A 20,652-nucleotide genomic window follows, 5' to 3' on the forward strand; every position below is an offset into this window, starting at 1 on the left:
TCCTCCTTACTACTTCCTCTTTCCTCCTTGTCTCCTAGTCCCTCCTATCTTCCTTTCCTATTGGCCAACAGTGCTTTATTCATTAATCAGTATAAGAAACATATACAGAATGACATCTCCCATCACATTCCCCATGGAGGGATGCTCCCTTAGGCTAGAGGCAGGAGGGAGGGCCTAGTCCCTACTGCAAATGACTTGACAGATTTTGTTGATCCCTCCTAGAAGACATCACCCTCCCTGTGGAGTGGGGGGGATGGGATGGGAGGGGGGTTGAGGGGCATGGGAGGGAGGGAGGAAGGGAGGGAGAGGGAACTGGGATCGATATGTAAAATAAGAGAAAATACTAAAAAAGAAGAAGTGAACAACCCATGGTTACACTCTTGCAAAAGAGAGATAGGTGCATCGAGCAAAATATGTTCAAAGCTGGTTGCATAGGGCTCAGTCTGAGCATGCTATAGTTCTTGCTTTGTTGGTCTAGACTTTTTAGTCTATTTTCAAAACTGTTATTATTTTTCGAATGTCACGTGATAGTAGTTTCTCTAGGCCAAATGTAATTCTAGCAGTCAGGCAGTAGAAACAGGGAGATCACTCACAAGGCCAACACCAACGTAAGGTACACAGTGAGAGCCTGTCTCACAAATCAAGAGAAACAATAGCAGTAACATTTGTCCATAGAATTCTGTTTTCCACCCATCTCCTAGAGGCATTCAAGTATATGATATAGTTAAGTGAATCAATGCATTTATTTTCTGTCATGTTCATGTCATCCACAGGGTCATAAAGGACAAATAGGACCCACGGGAGAAGTTGGAAGCCAAGGCTCCCCCGGGAAGGCTGGGGAAAATGGCCCTAAGGGCGCCAGAGGAACAAGAGGTGCTGTGGTCAGTATTTGATTGCCTTTCAGCACTGAGTCACTGTGGATGGAAAAGAACTGTATCCGTGTTCCTAAAGCGTCATCCTTGATTGACTTTACAGAGGATGCAAAGGTTCCGATGAAAATAATCTACCTCTGTGGGATGGCGGGAATCGCAGGCATTCCACAGCATTAAACAGCTTAGTGGGTTTTGGACATGCAAAAGGAAAGGAAAAGCTGAAAATGGAAATAAAATATGAAATGAGGTTTTAGAAATCTGATTTGGACTCCAAAGTTAAGTAGGAAAGTTTATACACTGAGCACTTCAAATCAGGATTTAATATCTATCTGAAGCTGCCGTCACATCGGCAAATTGCTTTGAAAACTAAGTGAACTTGAGATGTGTTTCCATCCACCACTTGGACCCATCCTGCTTCAACTTGAGATTATCTTTCTAGACAGCTGGGAGAAATATGCCCAACAGCTATTTATACCTCATCTTTTGCATGCCCTTTGCCTGACATGGGAAGCTGAAGCTCACGTGAAGCTTCTGAGCCTGTGACAGCAAAGTTGTGCTTCTGGGGTGTGCTTGACCTACTCAGAAAATGGTAGTACAAAAGAAAAATATCTAGAAGATAATCATCTGTTCCACGAATTTGCTTGTAACGTGTAGGTACGTTAACCTCATCTCCATTGAAATACTCCATGCCAAGCCTGTCACCAAGGCAAAGAGACCATGGCATAATCTGTTTGCTTTCTCAAGAAAATTTGCCATTACTTATTTAATTTGCCTTAGTACCCAGGTCTTACATCATTTCATGTCACTATTTCTCTGACTTTTGCCTATGTTTAAAAAACATTATATAACGTGATTAATTTTTTAATAAACATAAGGATTAATGCAGACCAAAATTTGCCTTTAATATAAACTTCTACTTTGGAAGTAGAAGTCACCTTTAAAATTTTTAATACATTTTTAATTAAAATGTAATTATATCATTTCCTCTCTTCTCTTTCCTTCCTGTGTCCCCTCCCTCCAAATGCTCTCATGCTCCTCATTTCCTCTCAAATTTATGGATTTCTTTCCCTTATTATTGTTACATATAACTATAGATACACAAATATACATATATGGCCTACTGAGTTCATTTTCCAAAGCTACCGCTCCATTGTCTATATCTCATATTAGTTCATTTAGTGTTTGATAATCTTATAAATGAGAAAATATATATACATATACATAATTTTTGCTTTTGTATTTAAATTCCCCTTGTTATAATTATGTATTATATGATCCTTCCTCTGAAAATTATCTGTTAATTTATGTACATGTGTGTGTGTATATATGCATACATATGTGTGTGTGTGTGTGCGCACAGTACATATTTCTATTTGGTGAGTATTTTTCCTTGCTGATTTGCAGCCATCACTCGCAAATCTGGTGATGATATAATTTGTCAAACATGTTACAAAAAATTATAAATGATTCCATTTCTGCCAATTATCTATTAATTTTCGGTCTTTTGATGAGTAGAACATTTTAATTTTAAACGTCAAAGTTGTCAATATTTTCCGAATTATATTCTTAATTAGAAATTCTATCCCCACCTAAAGTGTGCAAAATTTTCACCCATAGTCTTATCCTAATACATTTATAATATTGTTTTTAATTCTTTAAGCCTTGTGGAGATTTTTGTTTTCTTAGTTACAAAAGATAGATGTTTGTCCCCCACCCCCACCCCACTTAATGTCTTCTTAATTCTGTTATTGAACACTACACGTTTTTTCCACTTTCGTATAAGGCTACTTTTACTGTGATTAAACCTAAATATTCAGCGGTTTCATCAATCAAACAGTCGGTCTGTCTGGTCCATAGTGGCCTGTTCTGTCTCTCATGCTGTTGCATCCATTGAGAGCTGTTAGAGCAGACACTTCATGGTTCCTTGCTCAGAGGTGCTTGACTCTGACACCCATCTTACTGTGAGTTTTAACATCAGTTCCTCCCCATACCTGGCTGTCCTACAGAAGCATGAGGCACCTTCCACTTGCTCAATGCTCTCATGCTTCTCTTTACTCCTCCGACTTACTACACTGGCCGGAATTTGAAGAGCAGTACGGACTGAAACTCGCGTGATAAGAGGCCAAACTGTCCATAGTGAAAATGCTCCTGAGGTCTCGTGGTCGAGTTCCATTTTCACAATACACTTTCTTCCTGTAGAGGAATGCCCTTTCTTTCTTAAATGGCCCTTTCAACTAAGAGATTTTGAATTTTACTAGATCCTACAACATTTGTTTATATTAGAATTTCATTTATTATGGTCTGGTCTTTGACCCATTTTGAATTTATTTATGAGCAGGAAGAAAGATATGGAGTTTTTCCACATGTAGACAGCGAGTTCTTCCTGCACAGTTATTTTCTCTTTCATGTTTTTCCTCTGCCCATTTCTCCTCCTTTTTCTTCTTATTGCCACACTTGGTTTTAAAACTCACTTTGCCACATTTACTCTAACGGTAGGCTGGCTTTCCTGTGTCCTTCCCTTCCTGGGGTGAAGCTCACGTGATTTGCCTGCATTTTAAATGAGAGCTTGTGGGCAGATCGTTGTGTCTGTGAATGCTGGTGTTTCTCCCTCTAAGCAAAAGTTGGCATCATGAGGACGAACACACACACACACACACACACGCACACACGCACACACACACACACACACGCACGCACACGCACACACACACACACACTCACACACACACCACACACACACACACACACACACACACACACACACACACACACACACACCAGACTTAAAAAGAAATATAAGTGAGGACACACCGATCCCAAAAGATGTGTAAATCACAGCAAGAAACAGAGAATATTCGAGAACAAGCCACTCGGACACCTCCAAAACCTCAGAAACCCTCAAAACATGAACCCAAAGATAATGCAATAGCTAAATGTCAATAAATAAATAAAATCTACAAATGTTCAATGACCACAGGGAGGCCCCTTTGTTCTTTGTTTAGTAAATACATTTTAATCTACCTTTTTCTGCCTCTTGTTTTTATGTTTGTGTTTTCCCAGCATCCACTTAGAAACCGCCTGTAATTGCAGATTTTGTTTTCTTTTCAGGAAAAGTTGTTCTGAAGAATTTCAAATTTAAGTAGATTCTTCTTTAAAGTTTCTTGCCTCCTTCCTAATTGCATCTCACCTTATTCAGAGAAATGTAATCTGTGATTCCTGCTTGGAAGAAATTTGTTAAAACTTTGTTTGAGGCCATTATGTACTGACCATTTGTAAAGCGATGTGTTGTCTATGGATGGGTGAGCACAAAATTCCACGTGTTTCCATGATATGAAGCCCATTCGCTGAGCTCCTGAGATCCCTGGCACTCTCCTACTCTCCCACAGATTTCCACAGAAGTTACTGAAACCCTCCCCATGCACATAACTCTTTGTGGGCCCCTTGTTGAGCAGGTAGAGTCTTGGGCACATTAAGGTCCTAGTGGGGCTCCCATTTACCCAGCGTCTGAGCCAGCCTCACCTCCGGCCCTGCCCACCTTTCTGGACACAGTTGCTGCACTGCCTCGTTTAACCTCTAAGGAAACCCTGCTGCTGTCCAGTACCCAGAACAAGCAAGGAAACGGAAAATCTTCCGACTCCTTTCCCAAATTAGTCAAGTTGACTCACCCAGCCCCTTGGATCTCTTTATTTTAGAGTTTGAAACTTCTTTGAAACTATTTGCACACCAGAAATAATAAAATAATAATAATAACATTCCTCTTCCTCTTCTTCTTCTTCTTCTTCTTCTTCTTCTTCTTCTTCTTCTTCTTCTTCTTCTTCTTCTTCTTCTTCTTCTTCTCATTCTTCTTTGCACATGTTCAGACCTAACTTTTGCCCCAAATAACAAAATTTGTGTTCAGAAACTAGGCTTATCTTCCAGGCTTAATTCAATTAAACAAATAAGCGTCTTTCGACTCTCCCCTTCTCTTATGTCATTCACCTTAATCCAATCGAATCCTCTCTAAAAGCCTTTGCAATTTTTCTTGTGTTTCTCTCGGTGAGTAGTATTGTGACTGAATCGCTACATTCCAGTATAAATAATCCCTACAACAGATACATCTGAATTCTTATTTAATTCGGCTCTTCACAGTTCTTTCTCAAACTGAAGTAAGTTCCGATCTAAATCTCTCTAAATTGGTTCCTGGTTGATAATTGTAGCATGACCTTTTCTTTAGCAGTATAGCAAACTGTGCCCTGTATGTGAGATGTAGTAAAGCAGCCTGATCGGGTGTGACGCTACACACAGATTCTCACATAGGTACATGGCAAATCGTATATCTATTCTGTGCCTTCATTTCCTTTCCTCCTCTTTGTTTTGAGACCCAAGCAGGAGACTCCCGTGTGCAAACTCTTTGATAATATGAGAAATGGGTCATTTTGATTGTCACTACATTAGCTGCTTTTCACTTAAGTCATCTTTTTAATAGAGTAGGGGCATTTCCTGATTCATCTTTAATTTATATGGCCTGGTCATCCGTAAAATGCTGACAACGGTAATCTTGTTATAGTAATGACACACAAACTGCCAGTATTTCTAATCTATCAACCTTGGCCTGTATTAAAGTCATGCTCCTGAAAGCATCTGGAATCATCTATGAGGATGGAGCCATTCCAAATCCCAGAGTCACAATATCAAACACTATCAGGTTTCACGTTCTGATACCCAGTGACCACAAACTTTGACAGACATGAATTGCATTTGCAAAAGTCTTATAAGTGAGCATATTTTCTAATAAGTGCATACCAGAAATGAACTAGACACATTGTTTGTGGGACTTCATCTCAGAAGAAATACAGACAAAAATTAGGAGTGTCATGTTTCTGTTTTCTCAATTATACTAGGTAGAATTTTAAACTGTGAAGAATCTAAGGGTAAATGTTTCAATAATAGACACAGATGCTTAATGATTCAATCATTTATTTTCTCTCTCATTTTCATTTTTAGGGTCCATTAGGATTGATGGGACCTGATGGAGAACCAGGAATACCAGGATACACAGTAAGCATTTCTAATTTTTTAAATTCTATATATATTTATTCATAGGCAAGAAAGCATTTTAGTTCATATTACATTCCAAATGTGAAAATTAAGATTCACTTTTCCTTTATTAAAACTTTATTATAAAAAAGCTTGCAAATGAAAAACACCATGCAATGAGATTAGACCCAAAGTCCACACATCTCAATAAAGTTCTGTATGATTAGGATGGCCATTCTGGAGCTTCATACTGAATTTTATACCCTCACTATCATACATATGTCTATCATTTATCCACCACCAAAAAAAAATGAAAGTTCTAATATATTCAAGAAAAGAAAGTAAAATAAACCCTCTTATTTATAAAGAAGGTTCATTTTTCCCTTATAAAGCATTGTGTCTAATTCTCAACCTCCTATAAAGGTTTCTTCCCTGGACACTACAACAACTAATAACATGGATTTGGGAGCATTAAATAGCACATGATCATGTGGTCTCGGGACTGTCTGTCTACTTCTTCCTCTTTTTTTATAGGGACATCAAGGTCAACCAGGACCCTCTGGATTGCCAGGGCCTAAAGGAGAAAAGGTGTGTGTGTGTGTGTGTGTGTGTGTGTGTGTGTGTGTGTGTGTGTGTGTGTTGTCTTTTTGGTTCCAAAGAGTTATGTATTTAATTTATGATTTCTTTCTAAATAAATGCATGGAAATATTGAAAGAACCACTTTTCAAACTGGAAAATTTGCAAATTCTAGGAGGATATAATACCAAAGAACTAAAATTCAAATAAATTATTAAGATGTCTCCCGTGGATTAATTAAAGACTGAGGTGAGACAGTGTGTGTGAAGGTGCTTTGTGATACACAGTTTCATAACAGCAAAAATTATTTATTGAAAGATGTGATGTGCTGAGTGAAATGGCCATAGCATATAAATATCAACTTGGATTTAAATTTCCTAATGAGTTAGGAATAGCTATAGCATTACTGAGTTTATGGTTTAATTCAAAGTCTACACATTGAGAAAATTTCTAAGATGTAGTCTATGTAATTAAAACTGATTAACACTTCCCAAAACCATGTAGTGTACCAGGCTTTCTTTTTAGGCCACCAACCAGCTCCCAAATCATAATATGGAGACTTCTCATTAGTTATGAATGCTCAGCCTAGCTTAGGCTTGTTTCTGGCTAATTATTTTAACTTAAATTAACCTGTTCATGTTTATCTACCTTTGCCTCAGGGCTTTTTACCTTTATTTCTGTATGTCCTGCTCTGTGCCTGCTGGCTGGCGACAGCCTGGCTGGCCCCGGGCATCTCCGTCTCTTTCTTCCTCATTCTCTTCCCTCCTTTTCTCCCGTTCTTCTCAAGCCTCCTCCTCCTCTCTGCTTGCCAGCCTCACCTATCCCTCTCCTGCCTAGCTATTGGCTGTTCAGCTTTTTATTAGACCAATCAGGCATGCAAGGTGAAACAGCAACACATCTTCTCATAATTAAGCAAATACAGCATGAACAAATCTAACACATCTTTAAATCATTAAAGAAGTGCAGCAGAAACAAATGTAACACACCTTTAAACAATGAAATTAATATTCCACAGCATAAGCAGATGTAATGCATCTAAATACTGCACAACAATATACAAAGTAGGATTGTATACAAAATATGATACACTCGAATTTTTAGCTATAAAGTTTCCACTTAAGGGGAAAAAAACACTAGGAAATAACAGAATGTTTTGGATGTACTTTCTTTATTTGTATTTAAGAATTGTTATTTTCATTTTAGGGTTACCCAGGAGAAGACAGCAAAGTCCTAGGACCTCCCGGGCCTCGAGGTGAACCAGTAGGTTTTTTCTAAAATTATTTTGGTACCTCAGGATGAAATGCAATCAGAAGCTTTCAGTGCCAATCATTCCTTTCAAAGTTTTATTTGATTAGTTTCATAACTTCTCTTTATAGTAAAGCAATATTTATCTCCATAGCATCTAAATAATGTAAAAATCTTAGACATGAAAAAATGCATTAGTCAATAATCTTATCCAAGATGTATGTTTAAGAGAGTTAATTATGAAATCTAACTTTCAACATGGATTGCATGACAAAATTTTACAGAAATTGTCCAGAATAAATATGCTTTAGCTAGTCTAGGTCAAATAGTTCTTTAATTGTCAAGATCATATCTACTTCCAAAGTATTTTTATAAAAATCTGGTCTATATATGTTTATAATAATTTGTCCACTGTTGCCAAGTGATTTGCTAGCTTTTGTAACCAGTCAGAGTAAATTGCTTTTCAAGACTGTGGACATATAGTATTCAAATCCAACATTTAAAGACAAACTGTAACCACTGTTTTGAAAATTCACTACTAGTACAGTTTTGAAATCTGAATAACCAGTTCTATGACCATTTAATTCTAAAATAACATGGGAATAACATATATAAACAAGTGAATGGATAATACTTAGTTCACAGAAATAAGCATATTGGTTATAGTATCATTTTTCACACAGTAACATTCAAAATAAAGGATGCCAGAAGCATGACGGATGTATAGTCCTAATATTTTGATCTGGCTCTATGACTACAGTTGCCATTAATATTTTACTGTAGAAAATAATACAGAAAATTCTAGAATGTTTCAAGTTAAGTTGAGGCATTTTATATAAAGGCGATCTCTTTGTGCAAATATTTAAGTGTATTTATGAAACATGTTTTAATCTGTCTAAACCACATCACTTAGAGCAGCAGTTCTCAACCTATGGGTCATGACTCCTTCGGGGGGGGAGGGGTCAACTAACCCTTTTGCAAGGGTTGTATATCAGATACCCTGTATATCAGATATTTACATTACAATTCATGATAGCAATATTATAGTTATGAAGCAGCAATCAAAATGATTTTATGGTTGGGAGTCACCACAACATGAGGAACTGTAGTAAAGGGCCGCAACATTCAAAAGGTTGAGAACCACTGATTTAGGGAGAAATAATATAAAAATTGTCTAACAACAGAAAAATTGCCAAGTGGAAAATAGTGTTTTCCTAGGTTTGGGAATGTCAATAGGAAACTGTCTGCTACAGTGTAATAAATACCTGTGCACTAAAATTAAAATCACTTCTGGTGAGATTTCCCAGTAGACATGAGACTTAAACCAGATATCCCACATAAGACAGGATCAGAACTTCTCTTTGCATTGTGCCTACTAACTATTCATCTAGGAATAAGATGATTTTATCTGTAAGTAGTCTATAGTAATCAGTCTATAATTTCTCCTGCTTTTCCAACTTAACTCAACTTAAGTTTCTGTTCAGACTAGAGAGTCTAGTGTGTGATGACTAATACTCTATGTAAATTTTAAAAATTATGATTTGAACAGTTTATCATATCAAAAAATTCACATGACAAGTATTTTTAAAAAATAAGTCTTATTTTGTTAGGTTAGTTAAGAAGTCTATAAAGTAAACAAAATTAAGCCTTACATAAATTTCAACCCACTTAAGATTAAGAAACCTTCAAGATTTATATTATACTCATAAAATTCAAGGTTTTATTAGCTATCTTCTCTTCAATATTTTTCATAGAAAATCATTATGAGGCTATACTCATATAACTCTGTTTAGCAGTAAACATCAGAATAATTATATCTGTATTTTAATTTATTATGTTAGTTCTAATAACTTGATGTAAAATTTTTGGCATCATGTGGCAACTGTTTATAAATTATTAAGTTAATTCATCAGGTTTGTAATTCTATAGCACTTTTGATATCACTTGAAATTCAGCCATTTTCAGTTGCATAGCAGACTTAAAGAATTTACTATACATTGATCCTTATATTTTTGGCAAAAGAATGAAGCACCCTAATTGTAGCATCTGCCCTCAGGGATTACAGCCATGAACGTGATTGTCTTTGTGTGTGTTCTCTGTAGGGCCCAGTGGGGGAACAAGGAGAGAGAGGAGAGCATGGTGATGAGGGCTATAAGGTAATCGCTGGAAGCTACACACCTTGCACCTCAATTTGAGTAGAATTTCCCTGAAACGGTGTTTACTTTCAAACAAAAGCAAACACACTGAAATAATCAGCCACGCATTGTGGTTTTGACCCAGCTGTCTACCATTGGTTTCTTCCATTATTGCCTTTTCTCATCAGCGATTTCAGCTGGAGAATTATCACCGGGGAGGCTTTCCCTAACTGCCCTACTTAAACAGATGTGGAACTGTTTTGCCTGCCTAAAGTAGATCTACAGCTAACGCTTTATCACGTATCCTCATGGTACTCAAATGTTATGTTACTTATCACTTTTTATTTGTTTTTGTTTTATTAACAGTCTTCACCAAAATGTCAGGTCTGGGGGAATAAGAATCTTTTCTGTCCTTTAGTTACAGCGTCCCAATTTCTAGGTTGAAGAATCTCTCGTGGCCAGAGGAAGCCCCATATAGATTTATTGAAGAAATAGATGGATAATATTGCAGCTCTATGACTTAAGTTAGTTCTTAGCCTCTTCCATTTCTTGGATTAAAATCCACATAATCCCCTGAAACGGTTAGCCCATATAAAGACTCATGTTTATGTTGACAATGTTTTATGCTCTTGTCTGCCATCTCTTGTCTCTTGTTCACAGGGTCAATTTCCCTGTCGCTTTAGTCTTATTTCATTGCTCAGCAGATCCTCTCCTGCTCCCAGCATTACATAACCCTAGCTTCCAGAGAGTCCATCTGTCATTTATAATTTGTCTCCAACTTTCCTCTCATCGAACTCACACAGCAACTTTGCCCTTTACAACCCCATAATATTCTTTATAGGTTACTCAACACACTTTGTGGTCTTTTGTTACCATATTTTTGCTAGTTGGTTTTTAAATTACATGGTGCCTTAGCTCCCCAATTAGAACCTAAGTTTGTTCTGTCTTGTATGGCACTTAGTTGGAAGCTCTGTGTATAATTTGTGTTTAATAATGAACAGTGGACTGCTTGACCCAATGCATCTCTGTCTCAAGGTTGATACTTCTGTGATCACTACTGAAAAGGCAGACTTAGATTAGCCAAGTTGGTTGGACAAGCAGGTAGACAGATAATTGCCATAATTGAATTGGTCTTCTTGAGATGTCTTTTGTCTGAATTATTTCAATAGCTCTCTAACTAGACTTATGTTCCTAGCCATAGTCCTCTCAAATCCACTCACCAATTGTGTCACGAACTATGTCTCGACTTCATCGAGTTCAAAGAGATAGTTGATGATTATGTAGTCACTGTGGAAAAGTCTCCCTAGTATGACAAGCCAGAGAGGCAGCAAATTAGTGGCTCGCCATCATCGTCCTGAGCTCCGTAACTGGCTCAGACTCCCTGAGGATCGGTAATGTAGTATCTTAGTTAGGTTTTTCTATTGCTGAGAATAAACACCACAACTCTTACAAAGAAAACATTTAATTGAGTTAGCGGCTTACATGCTCAGAGGTTCAGTCCATTATCATCATGACAGGAAGATCGACAGCATCCAGGCAGAGGTGGTGCTGGCTACACCTTAACCAGAAGGCAGCAGGAAGTTGACTGACAGTCACACTGAGGGAAGCTTGAGCAAAAGAGACCTCAAAGCCCACCCCACAGTGACACACTTCCTCCAGCAAGGCCACACCCTCTCCAACAGAGCCACACCTCCTAAGAGTGCCACTCCCTATGGGGCCATTTTCTTTCAAACCACATCTTTAAAGACTCTACTTTCAAATAACACCAAGTTTACAGACTTTGAAGATTAGACACCATCCTAATCCTCCATTTAATCCTCTGCATTAACTCACATTTTAAAACAAAACCAAAAAAATATTATACTTGTCCAGCATAATATACCAGATTCATCAAAATAGCCCTCAACTATAGGCACTATCCTATTTCAAAGAAGACTCAATATTAAGTTAAGTTCTAGAATCCTCTGCTTCTATTTTAAGTAATAAAAGTCTAGGTCACATGACTGAACTTATTTGAATTAATTGAATCTTTCCTCTTCCTAGGGCCATATGGGTGTGCCAGGACTCCGAGGTTCCACTGGACAACAAGGGCCCCCAGTATGTTGTGAAAGTATTCTATAATTGCAACATTTAAAAAAATTGTATTAATATAGCTCACTTCCTTGCTTTACATATGATTTCCCTCTTGGCTCCTGTTAAAGGGTGAACCCGGTGACCAGGGTGGACAAGGACTGAAGGGAGAGAGAGGAGCTGATGTAAGTAAAACTTGTTTGAGGGAATGTGAAGTCTATTGCTGCCTTAGGACAGTGGGCACACGAGAGATTGCTGTTTATCATAATTCAAGTAGCCATTCACTCTCCTGAGGGTATATCTCTGTAAGCCTCTGGGGTAGGGTCGGTGACCACATGTCAAACTTTGTGCTAAACCCTGATTGAATGACTCATATCTTTTGACTAGAATCTAAATTGCACTTTACCTATCCTGGCCTTGCAAAAATCACCTACAGATATCCCCTAAGGCAGTCTATTATTGGGGTTTCAAATGGAGGTATCAGCATTGTAGAGTGAAAAACTGCCAGCCAAATAGATCCAGTTGTAGAAGTTACTGATAAAGAAAACGATTGAAGATTTTTGTTCAAGAAGGATAATGAAAACTGAGTTTATAACAGCCACAATAGGTATAGGTTTCTACACAATGACTTGAGATTTTTAGTCAGACAGAAATTGGGTTTAATTCTGAATATAAGAGCAGCTTATGAAAATTCATAAATTTAATAAAACGCACATTGACAGATATTGAGGTTTAAACTACAAGCTAAAGATCAAAAAAGCAAAACAGCCAAGCCAGTAGCTCTTACCTCTACCCAGGCTGAAGCAATCTTGTCCTGTATATGGCTGGAGACCAAAATGTCCCAGACTGAATATCTGCTCCTATCCTATATGCTGGGGTTAAAGGAATAGGATTCCAAATGCTGAGATCATCTTTGTGTGAGCTCTTTTTCTTTTAGACTCGATCAATTTCATGTAGCTCAGTGTGGCCTTGAGCTAACAGAGATCCATCTTCTGGTCTCTTGAAACTTGGGACTAAAAGTCTGTGCCTGGCTAGCTAGTATGGCTGCTGGAATTAAAGGTGTGTCTCACCACTGCCTGGCTCTATGTGTTGTGGCTAGCTTTGCAATCTAAACTCTCAGAGAAGCTCTAATAAATCATAAATATTATATCAGCATAGTAAAGATCAGTGGATGTAAAATCACCAAGGACAACATTAGGAGTAAGGGAGAATCTAGATAAGCAGACCAGCAACAGTTCTGGTGTGCACAGGCCAAGCTGATCAGACATCACATGGAGGTGGGCAGTGAGGAATCCATATTCCAAGAGACCAGAGATCCAGGCATGGCAGACCCAGGATGAGAGAGCTGGCTGAAGTTCATCCAAGTAAAGTATCTATCTAATAGGAAAAAAGTAAAAATAGCCATTCGATTGCATATCATAGAGTCAGCAGTTGATATAAGAGTTTCTTTTCCATTAAACAAATCACTTACTTACAATCAAGCAAGTGACAACTGTGCTGGTTCACTAAATTTAAACTTCTCCTAGACAGGCCTGGCCTCAAGCATACACAGCAGAGAGTTTGCACTATCAATCCCTGACTTCTCACAGCGTTCTCACTACACATGCTCATGACTCGGGGCTCAGGAACCTTGTTTCTAGTGGTAGGGATTGAACCCAGGCCCTTGGACACTCTAAGAAAGTGTTCTGCCTCTAAGCTGTACCCCTGGCCCTTAAAATTCAGTATTTAAGAAAATGCATTATGGTATAAATTAAAATTTCACAAGAATGGATAGAAAAACAATGGTGGGTTTATGTTTCTTCTAATTTATAAAGGTGTCTTTATTCCAATTTGTGTTTCCAACTGGCAGAATTAAGTATCAAAATGGAATTGAATCGGGTATAGTGAGTAGATATTCAATAGTTGTTCAGTTACATAGAAACCTTTTTAAATATTCAGGTTATATATGTGATAACATCACATGTGATTCCTTAAAAAAAAAAAAAAAAAAAAAAAAGAATTGGGCGTTTAGGGATATAGCTCAGTCAGTACATTACTGGTCTTGCAAACATGAGGACCTGAGTTGGATTCCCCAGAACCCGTATTTAAAAGTCTAGACATATGTAAAATATGCTGAGAAGAGGAGACAGGTGGATCCCTTAGCAAGTTGCAGGTCAGTGGGGGGAGGGATAAACAGGCTGGAGAGATGGCTACAATCACTCTTGTCGAGGACCTAAGTTCTCAACTCCCCAGGTGTATTTCACAACCACCTGAAGACCAGCTCCCTGGGATCAAATGCCCTCTTCTGACCACCATGGGCATTTGTGTGTGCATACCTCCACACAGATAATTTTAAAGTAAAATACACACACACACATTTATACTAGAATGAGTCAAATACGTTTTTTTTAAAGTGAGTAGAGCCTGAAGAACAATTCCCAAGGTTATCCTCTAGCTTCCACATATATGTACTCATGCAATATACATGTACCTGCACACACATGTGCACTCAACACACACATACACATATACTAACACATACACACACTCACACACACACTCACACTCAAACACACACATACACACACTCACACATACACATATACTAACACATACACACACTCACACACACTCACACTCAAACACACACACACACAAACACATACACACACTCACACACACATGCATGCATGCACACACAGCAAATGAACAAGGATCAATGACTAGCTAGTGAATTACAAACTGGCCTGCATGAGGGAAAAGTAAGGCAGAGAAACGTGATAGCCTTTGCTTTCACTTGACATTTTCAATGTATGCAATGGAAGAAGTTGTGGACCAATCTATTAAGCTCGTAGAACTACATGCTACCCAAGAATGTGGATATGTGTCCAAGTTTTATCCTAAAGTGCCTAATGTTATCTAATTAAAACTTTCATATTTATCAGGTTTTCTTTTTGACATATCTCTTGGAAAAGAAACTTCCCGGTCTTATTAGGATCTGTTAAAATTGTAGCAATGAGAATCGAATTCTCCCATGGGAAATCTGCCTTTCCTGTGAGCTGTCCTTGTGTGCTGGAGTCACAAAGCTGAGACCATGCTTTGTCATCTGCATGATCCAAGCAACCAGCTGCTCTCTGCTCTGCCATGTACTGGTGCATGAAGTCCAATGGCATAATTTAAGACCTCTTAGAGTTTATATTAGCATTAATTGCTACAAAAATAACTGCTGATTATGTATTATTCATTAAGGACTCCTTTGGTGGCCAGATGAGTCCTGTCCAATTGCTGCTGTCTTGTTTTTGCAAAGCTTTAAGTTTATTTTTTAGATTTTGAAATGGCCCCTTAAATTCATCTGAATGGTGAACTTGTTTTCAAAATGAAGAAATTTAAATCCCAGAGAGATTATGCATTACCTAAGATCACAGAACTAATTAGAAAGAGAGCCAGAAACAACTTAATTTCCTGAGTCTCATTAGTATACGAAAGCTATTGCTTTGAAATCTCTTGTTAATTATACATTTTTTTATAAATTAAAATACACTTAATCCTAACTAACTAATGAGTTCATTCACTGAGCATGTGAGAGTGAGTCCCTCCATGCAAAGTGTGTGGAAGCCCCTATGAGCCTCAGAGCCTAGGACTCCAGCCAGATTCTCCCTTTCTCTGAAGAGGATCCTCTGGGTTTCAGTGAATGCAGTTTCCCTGGTTAAAGGAAAAGGGAGGGTAGCTCATGCATAAAGCCCTGAGTTTGTGTCTGCTTTTTAAAGTTGGGCTGCTCAAAGGCAGTTGGAGCAGAGCCGAGTGTTGTGATAATTATCCTTGAGACATCTCTAAAAACAACAAAGTCAAAAACAAAACAACACTTCAATTAACAGAGACCCTTAAAGTGTCCTTTGTCACAAGAACTAGACCACCTCTAGTCAGAGAACGAGTGGAGCATCCATGAATGGGAGGCTTCCAGAATGGCTGGCTCCATACGGGCCGTTAAGTCTATTTTTCAATACAGTTCAAGCGGAGGGGACACATGTACCCTGAAAAGACTTCTTACAAAATCATTTGCCTTTCTATTTAAGGACATCACACCCATGGATTTATTAAGGGCTTATCTTTAAATATAATCAAATGAGTAAGTTAAGTCTGACATCATAGGATAGTCTACTTTTATTATTTGAGTCTGGAGGATTGGTTGGAGTGTAACTGTTTTCCTTCTTATGGTAATAACTCAGCTAATCATCCAGTGTGAGCTTACACAGCAGCACGTTTCCTTGACCTCAGACCATAGGTAATTTCCTACTGGACAGACTACTCTGCAAGAGAGCAGTGTCTAATAATGTTTAGCTCTTAGATGAATTACGAAACTGGTGGTGCTACTTTTGAGACATTTTAATGTGTAGATTCACAAAATATAATACAGTATAAGAATAGCTTTGTCCAGACTCCTATAGCTAAGTACCAAGGGGTTTGTGGCTTACAAGTAACACAGTTTCATTCTGGAGGTTGTGTGCAAGGTCAGGATGGCAGCATGGTCAGGTTCTAGAGGGAGTGCACCTCTGTTACAGGATGCCAACTCCTCACTGTATCCTCACTAGGAGAGAGAGGGCCAGACAGTTCTCTGGGGTCTCCATCAGAACACTAATCCCCTTCTAGGCCCTCACTCTCAAAACATCATCACCTCCCAGAGGACCAACCTTTATGCTTCATCATTAGGTCAGAAAGTCAACATGTGAATTTGGGGAGCACACAAACATTTTTTTCCATAGCAAAACAATGTCCCACATGTATTGACCTTCATTACAAGACCATATAGGCCTTTCTAGGTCCCCTGTGTTCTTTCAGTTACAGTGATAATAGCTAATCTAAATAATCCAAGACAAAGGCCAGATTCTTGATATTGGTTTAATACTTACTTGTCAATGGGTGAATATTGCCATGACTACCCTTCTAGCATTAGTAAAGTGACATTTTAAAATGTCTCTCATATTCATAAAATTCTCTTAGTGTTGTGCTATTAATAACTGCTTTTATGGCCATCCAAGTCTAAAGAACATTCTAGCTGTGTTAATCCTTTAGATCTAGACTTTGGAGTATAGCATTTAACTTCTGAAATAATCCCAACACAAGGATCATCTTCAAACATAATTGACTGTAATAGTGCCTAGATCTTCCGTTCATATTTTGTTATTTTAATGTTTGATGCACAGTATGTTAAAAGTAGAATTTCATTTGTATCCTTTATAATAGAACTTACCATCTGTCCTGAGTGTCCATCCCATGTAGTGGTAGACAACTAAATGATGGGAATCTAATTGGTTAACCACCTCTAACTCTTCTCTTCTAAAATACTCAAACATGCTGCATTTTACATACAGTGTTTCCCATTTGCTTTTTGCTCTCATGTCTGAAGCAGCATTCTTGGTTGCCATGACCAGGAAAGATGGTAAGAGGGTGACCTTACTCTTCAGGCCTCCTTCACATATCCACCAAATGCATGTCATCCTTTGTGGTCCCCAGCTGCCATAATCCTACCATGCTGGCCCCACCTGGGGCCAGAAGTCATTTAAGCTATGCTTGCATAGGCAGCTTTCTGAGTCTTGGGACTACTCAGTGCATAGCACCAAGCCCAGCTAAACAGTTGGATGTTCTGTCTCTTACAGACACAGTCTTTTCCTCCATGGTGACATGTACTGTATCTTTTCAAATTTTTAAGGTCATCTTCAAAGGTGAAACATCTGAAACAATTATTCATGTGTATATCATTAAACTGTATCTTCAGCATGCTAGCCTTAAGAATTTACCATTCTAGGCTAAAATAGTCCTGTCAGGGGTAACTTCCAATGATCTCTGAGAAGTATGTCTGGTAATGGCATGATTCTCTTCTTTATTTGTACACCCGGCCACTGTTTTCCATGTTTTTCATCTGAAAATAATTTGGGGATATCATCAGAACAATGGAATGATTTGTAAGGACAGTCTCTGACTATGCTGGCCGACCAGTTACTGTTGAATCAATTATGACTTAAAACATCTCACACATGGAAAAACAAATAGTCCTTGGAAAAATAAATACCTGGGTTTTTTTGTTTTTGGTTTTTTTTTTTTTTTTTTCTATTTGCAAGTGCATTCTTTGTGCCCCCCTGGGAGCACATTTGGGCTATTGGTTCACATCCATCGCCACACGGAGTCTTGTGACCAGGGACTTTGCCTCTGAATTCCTAGCATGTAACAGATGCCATGATACATGATACTCAATAAATATCTACTGGGCCTAGCCACGTTTAAAAGGAGACATAGACCCTGTCTGAAAGTGAGGACATTTACAAAACAGTGCCTTTTTAGAACTGTGATTTGAATTTTTAAAATCTGAACTCAGAGCAAGAAGGAAGTTCAAAGTCACCCATTTTCCACGATGGAAGTGGTCTCACCACCCCCGGGAGAGTTAATGGCCATCCCAGTGATAGACAGCTGGTGATGCTGCTTCCGTACCATGCAGGGTTCGGTGTTCCTTTCTGTGGCTTGTTTAAGTCAGTTTATTCCAATCTGTTAACAACTGTGCTTTCCATTTTCAGGGTCCAAAGGGGAAAAAGGGAGTTCCTGGTCCATCTGGGAAACCTGGCATTCCCGTAAGTAATAGACCTCTTTTATCTTTCTTCTTTTTCTAAACAGAATTGACAACTTTAGCAAGCAGAATAGTTTGGGGCCAGTTATGTCATGTTGGATAAATCAGACTGTCTTGAAAAAAAAATTCAAACCCATGCTGGAACACAGAGGGAACAAAATATGACCACTAACTCAAAACCAAACTTGCTGTTTAAATCTAAGTCCTTGCAAGTGAAGGATTCTATTTTCCCGTGTTATGGAGCCCTCCCTGCAGACTCTTCCTTCTGTCTCTCGGTGAACCACTGTAAACAGGGAACTTGGAAATCTGATCAACTGAATTGTAAAAAAAAAAAAAGGTCAGAGTCAAGTATAATTAAAAAGACACAAGCTGGGTTTTAATTGGAGGACTCAGCTTCTCATTCTCCTGGCAATTAGGGCAGAAAGTCTTGAGGAGAAACGTATTCCTTTGTCCCAGAATAGAGATTAATTTTACCTGAGCATCAGTATCTTCCTCCAGCTGGATAGGTACGTGCCGACTGGCTAGTTGGCAAAGAGAATGCTTCTGATGCTACCCAGCCAAGACTTACATGCCTGCTTCTGCCAGTCTGAACTGGGACAAAGGCAAAAGAAAAAAAAAGGATACGTTGCAGGAACATTCATGTCGAAGACCCTACAAATAAAACCCAGTTGTTCAGGGCAGGGCGGTGGTGGCCCAAGCCTTTAATCCCAGCACTTGGGAGGCAGAGGCAGGTGGATCTCTCTGAGTTAGAGGCCAGCCTAGTCGACAGAGTTCCAGGACAGTCAGAGCTGTTACACAGAGAAACTCTGTCTTGAAAAACAAACAACAAACAAACAACAAAAGCAATCATTCATTCAAGAGTGAAAACAAGATATTCAGGCCTGTCATCAGTCATCCGATTATCTGACTTAAGGGGAAACAAGCATCATAATCTTCATTCTTGGGGGAGACATGAGACTAACACCTGCATCCGAAGCTGCCCTGTGTTCCTCTCAGCTTTTCTTGACAGCTAGAGGAAGATGGACAGGTACAGTGAGAATCCTCTGAGCTCAAGAAGCTACACAATAAACTGCCGATTCACTCTCATTTTTGTTTAGGGAATGTTTCCTTTTTTATTTAATATTTTTATTTTACATTTCCATCCCAGTTCCCTCTCCCTCCCATCCTCCCAGGCCTCCCACCAACACAAATATTAAATCATTAAAAAGGAGAGGAAATTTTATCTAAAGGCAAAGTCCAGAAGTATATAACCTTTTCTATACCAGGAAATGTCACCTGCCCAATATTTCTCTGTAATCAAAATAATTTTTAATTACCAAGGGACTTCCAGGCCTTCCCGGGCCAAAAGGCTTACAAGGATATCATGGAGTAGACGGCATGTCAGGAGACCCTGGGAAGCCTGGGCTACTGGGAAAACAAGGACTTCCTGTGAGTAGTTCGGGTGCATCTATGCTCCCAATTTCCTGAGCTTTGATGTTTTTTTGAGGACTATGGTGATTGGGGTTACCTTTCTCAGTTTGGGTATTAGCTCAGATTAAGTCAATCATTTCTCTAATAGTTACTTTGGAACTTTACTAATGATTTTCAAGTATGTCAGTGGGTACACTCTCTTGGATATTTTATGCTTAGTATTCCATAGTAGCAATTTATATATTTTTGTACATCTAAAAATTTAAAGGTAAATAAATAAAGTATAAAGAAGCTCCATCCCGTGGCTCCATAACCAGGATGTTTTGCATTCATCAAATGTCCTCAGCCTTCTTTGGAACATTTTGGTCTTGGCAGTACCTCAAGTAGGTTCTGCCCAGAATAATTTTCCCTTTGCTTTTACAGCCCAAGTGTTTTCAAGAATTGCATGGATATTTCCTGTGTTCATTTAAGGGTGACACAATGATACAAATTTATTCTTGTTTTAAATGCAAATTTCTAGCTCATTCTACCAGAAAATTTAAAGCCATGTATTTTAAAGTTGTTTTTAATAGTGTGTGTGTGCGCGCACACGTGTGCGTGCGTGCGTGTGTGTGATCATGGGTGCAGGTAACTGAAGAAGCCACAAGAGGGAGTCAGAGCTTCTGGAGCTGAAGTTAAAGGAGGTTTTGAGCTGCCTGATTGATGCAGCTGCTGGGAACTGAACTCTAGGCTT

The 20,652-nt window shown here is 38.6% G+C and overlaps 1 protein-coding gene across 1 annotated transcript in view; it reads left to right on the forward strand.

Annotated features, from left to right (window-relative positions):
* The window catches only part of Col24a1 (collagen type XXIV alpha 1 chain), a 259,948-nt gene that overhangs the window by 183,644 nt on the left and 55,652 nt on the right, over window positions 1-20,652 (forward strand). Inside the window, exons 40-48 of the mRNA XM_051194789.1 lie at window positions 774-881; window positions 5,856-5,909; window positions 6,423-6,476; window positions 7,668-7,724; window positions 9,812-9,865; window positions 11,888-11,941; window positions 12,046-12,099; window positions 18,460-18,513; window positions 19,830-19,937. Coding sequence (XP_051050746.1) covers window positions 774-881; window positions 5,856-5,909; window positions 6,423-6,476; window positions 7,668-7,724; window positions 9,812-9,865; window positions 11,888-11,941; window positions 12,046-12,099; window positions 18,460-18,513; window positions 19,830-19,937 — 597 coding nt within the window. The remainder of the gene's footprint in view (window positions 1-773; window positions 882-5,855; window positions 5,910-6,422; window positions 6,477-7,667; window positions 7,725-9,811; window positions 9,866-11,887; window positions 11,942-12,045; window positions 12,100-18,459; window positions 18,514-19,829; window positions 19,938-20,652) is intronic.

Source organism: Phodopus roborovskii, unplaced genomic scaffold (assembly GCF_943737965.1).
Source record: "Phodopus roborovskii unplaced genomic scaffold, PHOROB, whole genome shotgun sequence".
NCBI lineage: Eukaryota > Metazoa > Chordata > Mammalia > Rodentia > Cricetidae > Phodopus > Phodopus roborovskii.